The 6,825-nt window shown below is 54.4% G+C and overlaps 1 protein-coding gene across 1 annotated transcript; it reads left to right on the plus strand.

Moving 5' to 3' along the window:
• The first annotated feature begins 412 nt into the window (after positions 1-412).
• Positions 413-3,410, plus strand: CHCHD2 (coiled-coil-helix-coiled-coil-helix domain containing 2). The gene is made up of 4 exons (XM_014953114.1): positions 413-572; positions 1,588-1,834; positions 2,415-2,580; positions 3,087-3,410. The coding sequence occupies exons 1-4, from the start codon at positions 523-525 to the stop codon at positions 3,095-3,097; spliced, it is 474 nt and encodes a 157-aa protein (XP_014808600.1). The 5' UTR covers positions 413-522; the 3' UTR covers positions 3,098-3,410.
• The last annotated feature ends 3,415 nt before the right edge of the window (positions 3,411-6,825 follow it).

Raw genomic sequence — 6,825 nt, forward strand, 5'->3', positions numbered from 1 at the left:
CCCTCACCCCTCCATCCCTCTCTCACCTCCATCCCTCCCTCACCTCCATCCCTCCCTCACACCATCATCCCCATCTCACACCTCCATCATTCTCTCACACCACCACCTTCCCTCATGCCGCTATTCCTCCCTCACCCCGCCATCCCTCACCCCCATCCCTCCCTCACACCTCCATCCCTCCCTCACACCGCCACCGTACAGCGATACCCTCCACCACCACTCCCTCATTCCACCGCTGTACAGCCGGACCAGACACCATTCCTCCATCCATCCATCCCTCTCTCTCCCTCCCTCCACCATCGCCCCCTCACACCGCCGTTTCCCGCTCCGGGGCCTCCCCTCAGGCGGGCAGCCGGAAGGGGCGGGGCCGCCGCTAAGCCCCGCCTCCCCCGCGCGGCGTTACGCGGTGACGCAGGCGCGCGCGGCTGTTGTCGTGTGACCTTCAGCGGCGGCGGTCGGCGTGAGGCGCCTTCTCTCCCCGCTCCTCGTTTTCTCCTCAGCGAACCTCCCCTCACCGTCGCTATGCCCAGGGGCGGACGGAGCCGCACGTCCCGCGTGGCGCCCCCCGCCAGGTGAGGGCCTCTGAGCCCCCTTCCCTTCTCCTCTCCTTCCCCTTCTCGCCTGTAGGCCGCAGAGGCCTTTCCGCCATTCCGGGGTTGGGGGGGTGGCCCGGCCGCTTTGAGCCCGGTGAGCGGAGCGGGGTGGGCGCTTGGTGGGGTGGAATTGGATCTCCTGAGCGCTCGCTCGGTGGCAGGGCCTGGCCGTCTGGCGCTTGAGCGTTAAGGCCTTGTTTAATCAGCCCCTTTGAGGTTATATCTCATTTCCCGCAAAACCGCCGTCCTTTGGGGTGCACTTGGTCTTAAAAACACAGCCGTAATTCTGCTCCTCAGCGCTCGTGAGACCTCACCTGGAGTACTGTGTCCATGTTTCTTAACACACTTCCTTAATGTGTCTTTAACACCGGAAGGACATGGATCTGTTGGAACGGGTCCAGCAGAGGGCTGCAAAGACGATCAGAGGGCTGGAGCACCTCTCCTGTGAGGACAGGCTGGGAGAGCTGGGCTTGTTCAGTCTGGAGAAGAGAAGGCTGTGGGGAGACCTTGTAGCAGCCTTCCAATATCTGAAGGGAGCCTACAGGAGAGCCAGAAAGGGGCCCTTTGTCAGGGAGTGTAGTGACAGGACAAGGTGTAACGGTTTTAAATTGGAAGAGGGAAGATTCAGATTAGATACCAAAAAGAAATTCTTTGCTGTGAGGGTGGCGAGGCACTGGGAACAGGTTGCCCAGGGAAGTTGTGGATGCCCCATCCCTGGAAGTGTTTAAGGCCAGGCTGGATGGGGCTTTGAGCAACCTGGTCTGGTGGGGGTTGGAACTCAATGAACTTTAAGGTCCCTTCCAACTCTAACCATTCTATGATTCTGTGAAACCTGGCCCTGTTGTGCATAAATCACTCACCAGAACATTGAGTTCCTGCTGTCAATTTGCCAGGTGTAACAAGGGCGAACTGCAAATGCGCCCTGCAACCAGGTGGCCTCTGCCCAGTTTGAGTTTGGAGTGATGATGTGAGGTTCCTCTTTTTGTCCTTGCAGTCGGGCACCACCGATGAGAGCTGCATCACCGGCGCCTGCTGCTAGGGCACCTGTCCCAGCAGCAGCACCACCTTCTGCTGTGGCTGCTCCTGCACCAAAGCAGCCTGGGCTGATGGCACAGATGGCTACAACTGCTGCTGGGGTTGCTGTAGGCTCTGCTGTAGGCCATACCATAGGTCATGCACTTACAGGAGGATTTGGTGGAGGAAGCAGCTCTGAAGCTGCGAGGCCTGATATTACTTACCAGGTAAGAGAAAGCACAACTGGACACCAATTAATGAGGTGCAGTTAACGTGGGACATCATGTGACTTGGGCTGATGTAATTGCTATAAAGACCACACAAATCATGGCTGGGGTGACTTCAGTGACTCAGTCTCCAAGGTAACTACCATAGTCACTGTGATAGTTTTAGATGTAGGTCACAGAGATACATGAGTGTTTGTGGTAGGGTATTAGTGTTCTTTTAAACTGTAGTAGCCCTCTGATTCAGACAGGACTTCATGTTCCAGGTCTGATCATGCTAAGATTTGTTGCAAAACCTTTTTGTGCTGCTCAGACATTACGACAATGTTGTTACCATGTCCGGATGCTGTCCAGAGTTACCTAAGTATTTGTAACTTACAAAACTGTTCAGAACTTGTTGTATCACTTCTGGAAGCCATTTTGTACTTCAGCCCATTGCTTGTTTTCCGTTTAAAAAGTAACACTAACACAACATTTTGACTAAAACGCAGGGAAGGCACGCACAGCAAGCTGTGTGGGGGTGGTGGGGCTTCGTAGGCTGGAGCTGTTGCACAGGTGCTTATGGAGGCGTCTGCTGTTTCAGGAGCCACAGGCAGCCCAGCCTGCAGCCTACCAGCAGCAGCAGCAGTCCCAGTTTGCTCCTTGCCAGTACGAAATGAAGCAATTCCTGGAGTGCGCACAGAACCAAACTGACCTCAAGCTGTGCGAGGGCTTCAGTGAAGTGCTGAAGCAGTGCAGGTTTGCTAATGGTAAGTAGGCAGTGCTACCAGACCACCCTATGAGCTACTCATTAAAATGATTGTGGGAATGTCTTTTTTTTCAATCCATCTGGTAAAGAAGGGGGATTGGTACAGAGCACGTACACTGACGTGAGTTAAAGCAAGTTGCTGTTCTGTTTGGCTTCCTGTTTTGGTCCTGTACGTGGAGCTGGAGGTGATAGGGTGGAGGGAGGGAGGATGAATTCCTGAAGCTAACTGTTTTGGAGGGTGGTGGCATTGGAGATGAGTGTGGCATTGCTGGCCTGCAGCAAGCGCTGCTTTGGCACAACAGACAAACCATCCTGGCCTGGCAGAAAGGAGACTGCCCAACGTGGGTATCAGGGTGCTCGGCTGAAGTCTGCAGTTCAACACCTCCCAGCAAACAGATGGCAGGAGAGGGAACACCCTCACAATCTGCTTTATAACAAGGAAGACCCCCTCCCCCTCAGGGCTTCAAAACTTACTGTGATTAACTGTGATAACTTCTTACCTTGCAGGTTTAGCCTAAGCCTTCCGAACAAGGTTGCTGAAGACCATCTTACAAGAACTGACCTATGAATGAAAAAAAAAGCTTCAGTAATAAAAGTCTAAAGTTGTCTGGTATCTTGTTAGTTCCAAGTATTCACACTGTCGTCCTCCTCGTGGCTTGATTCCTGCCGTAGCCGCTGCAGACGCGATGCAACTTACAGCCGCAAACTAACTTAGCACAAAATGGGAGAATGAACAATAAAGTGGAATGAACTAACTTGGGTTAACTGGTTTGCTGATTGTTGCGTTGAATGTAAGTGATATGGTGTATAAATAAACTTCTCTCTCTAGAAGTAGTGTGCTTTAGTGGACTTTGGAGCCGAGTCTCAAGGGCGAGCAGGCCAGCACTGATTTTTTGGCAGGCGTCTGTCCCTGCCACCAGCGGTGCCTGAGGGGCTGGATCTGCAGCAGTTTAGGAACAGCAGCTCAGCACCTGCCAGACATCTCCTGCTTGGGCGTTTGAACCCCACAGGCAGCTCCTGCCCATTAAAAACTTTTAGAAACAAGCTCTGGATTCAGATTGAAGAGATTCTGAGAAACACCTTCCCTCTGAGCAGAGGGGATCTCAGTGGTCGACTGGTACCTGCTTGACTGAGCAGCTCTGTGCTTCTAAGATGATGCAGCCTTAACATCAGACTCACAGTTCTCAGTTTTTATTTTCATCCTCCATCCCATGATGGAAGTGGACTGAAACAAGAAGGTCTGGTTGACTGTGGGGGCTGTGGCCTTCTCTCCCCCAGCTTAGTGACAGAGCCACTGCTACCACGAGGGAAAAAAAATTACAATTATTTAAAGTAAATTATTTACTGATGCAAAGTGCCAACCTCTTCAATTGGAGGGAGTAGCCAGCTCTGGCCCCACAGAGTGAATGCTTCGTGGGGGGTGTAAACCCTGCACCACCAGTACTGGGACGGGTGAACTCACATGGTGAGCGTGGCAGGGAAAAACGTTGCACCAAAAAGTGCAATTCCTGCTAAAAATACTTCCATGGCATGACCTGGTTTTTCCTGAGCTGCCTTCATGCTGCCTGTTCCCAAGAGCCCCCGTCTCTGAGCTGAAACTGATAAAATCAGTATTCAAAATGGGGAGGGGTTACCCCAAACCTTGTGGGGAGAGGGGGGACAAGGACAAACCCTGCCTTTTCCCGGTGACACCAGCTGCTTTGCTTCCGCATCCCGAGCTCACATCTCAGATCCCGGCTGTTTCACCCTCTTTTGGAGGGGGGGGAAAAGAAAAAAAAAGTAGAAATTGAAGCAGTTTGGGCCAGAAACGCCTGGGCTGGGGCTGAGTGTGCAGCAGAGGGCCCTGAAACCGCTCTTGGGGAGGTGCGGGCTTCGGGAAAAGCACCACGGGTTTACAACTGGCCGCGCTGGGAGGGCAGTGGTCCCGCAGGCGAGCTGGGCTAGTGACAACCGGGCTAGTGACAACCGGGCCAGCGGCCACCGGGCCACTGGCGCCCAGGCGAGCCGACCCAACCCCGCAGCACCCCCCGATGCGCCCGTTTAGCCCCAGGGCCGAGCCCAGGGAAGGGTTAAAACCGACCGAGGGGAAGTCCCCGAACCTCCGCGCCTCTTCCGCGCCTCACCGCGGGGAGTGCCCGGGCTCCCCCCCTCCTCCGCCGCCACCGGGCACCTCCTCGCCTCCCGCCCCGCCATGCCAAGCCGCCTTACCCTTTATTTTTGGCTCGGCGGAGGGCACCCTCCAGCACGAAACGGAGCCGGGCAGCGGGGCAGCGCTGCCCAGGCAGGGACTGCTTGGGTTCCCACTATGCAGGAGTCCATGGCCTATGGGTGCTGGAGATGGCGTGGGGTGGAGGGGGGGTGTGGAAGCGGGGGTCTGGGGTAAAAACGGCCTAAAAGCTGACTTTACCTTGGGCTTTCTAGATTTATCTCAATAAATATTGGCATGATATTGTATATTTAGCAAGGGGAAGGCGCAAACCCCCGTTTGCAGGCACACGCCGGGGTGGGGGGGGGAGGTTTGCAGCCCTACATCTCTGCCTCTGGACAGACACCTTCCCACCCCAGACCCCCTTTTTCCCCCCACTTCTCCCCACGGAGCTCGTACGGCCCCTGAGAATAAACCCGGGTTATCCTGGCACTGCCCTGCACCGGCTGGAGGTTTTAAACAAACCCCTTCCTCCTGGAAGAAGGCGCAGGGACCTCCAGCCCTTCCCCACACCAGCTCTTGGGGTTTTCACCTTCAAAGAAATCAAAGTTGTTGCCTCTCCCCCGCCCCGCAGGGGTTTTCTTTCCCAACTCCCTGTTCCTGCCTCTTATTTAAATAATTTCAGCCCAGCCTTGGTTCGGCATCGCTTAGAATAGTTCCGACAGATAAAATGTTATGAATTAAGTCAAACCGATGGCTGTTTAGAAATGGTGCAGCCCTTGTTAGACATCCCTCCCGGCAGCAGCCAGATACCTGAAACACAGCATCAGTCTCTCTAACCAGGTCAGGACAGATACGCATTAATAATAAGATTTAAATGCACTTAGAGATGCAAACCTGCCTGGCGGTGTCCTGCCTCGCCTCCCGCCCCGCCATGCCAAGCCGCCTTACCCTTTATTTTTGGCTCGGCGGAGCCGGGCGGCCCTGAGCCAGCAGCCAGGGCCCTACATCTCTGCCTCTGGACAGACACCTTCCCACCCCAGACCCCCTTTTTCCCCCCACTTCTCCCCACGGAGCTCGTACGGCCCCTGAGAATAAACCCGGGTTATCCTGGCACTGCCCTGCACCGGCTGGAGGTTTTAAACAAACCCCTTCCTCCTGGAAGAAGGCGCAGGGACCTCCAGCCCTTCCCCACACCAGCTCTTGGGGTTTTCACCTTCAAAGAAATCAAAGTTGTTGCCTCTCCCCCGCCCCGCAGGGGTTTTCTTTCCCAACTCCCTGTTCCTGCCTCTTATTTAAATAATTTCAGCCCAGCCTTGGTTCGGCATCGCTTAGAATAGTTCCGACAGATAAAATGTTATGAATTAAGTCAAACCGATGGCTGTTTAGAAATGGTGCAGCCCTTGTTAGACATCCCTCCCGGCAGCAGCCAGATACCTGAAACACAGCATCAGTCTCTCTAACCAGGTCAGGACAGATACGCATTAATAATAAGATTTAAATGCACTTAGAGATGCAAACCTGCCTGGCGGTGTCCTGCCAGAGTTACTGCCACCTCGGAGAAAAAGGGCAAAGGAAAACCTGCAGTCTCGAGGCTCTCCTGCCCACCTACTGTCCCTCTCCCAGCAACAAATCGTCACCCCAAAGTGACAGTTTTGCCTCCCAGGCTTATACGAGCTGCTTTCCACACAAGCTGCTTGGTTTCCCTGTATGTTTGCGGAGCAGTTGGACCCGGACAGTCGGGATTTCAGCAATGCCGGGCGCAGGAACAAGCTGAGAACATCCAGTTCCCAGGGCTTAAAGGGAAACACCGGTGAAAATTGGGGATCAGGACCACTGATTATTGCCCCTCCACCTCACCCCCCATCAAAATGTTGTCATGCTGCTCTTCCTCCAGCAATGGGAGCACATATCAATAAAACCCCAACTCAACTGCCCCCCCAAAATTAAAAAATAAGTGGGGTGAAAGCTTTTCAGGAGTTTGGGAGGCTGCTGGCAGCTGTACTCATGTGGCCGAGGAAGCTCGCTTGGCTGCTGTCCTCAGGCTGGCTTGGCCCCAGCTGACCCCACAGGGCTGGCTGTCCCCAGCCACCCGGTCCC

Source organism: Calidris pugnax, unplaced genomic scaffold (assembly GCF_001431845.1).
Source record: "Calidris pugnax isolate Ruff unplaced genomic scaffold, ASM143184v1 scaffold133, whole genome shotgun sequence".
In the NCBI taxonomy this organism is placed as follows: domain Eukaryota; kingdom Metazoa; phylum Chordata; class Aves; order Charadriiformes; family Scolopacidae; genus Calidris; species Calidris pugnax.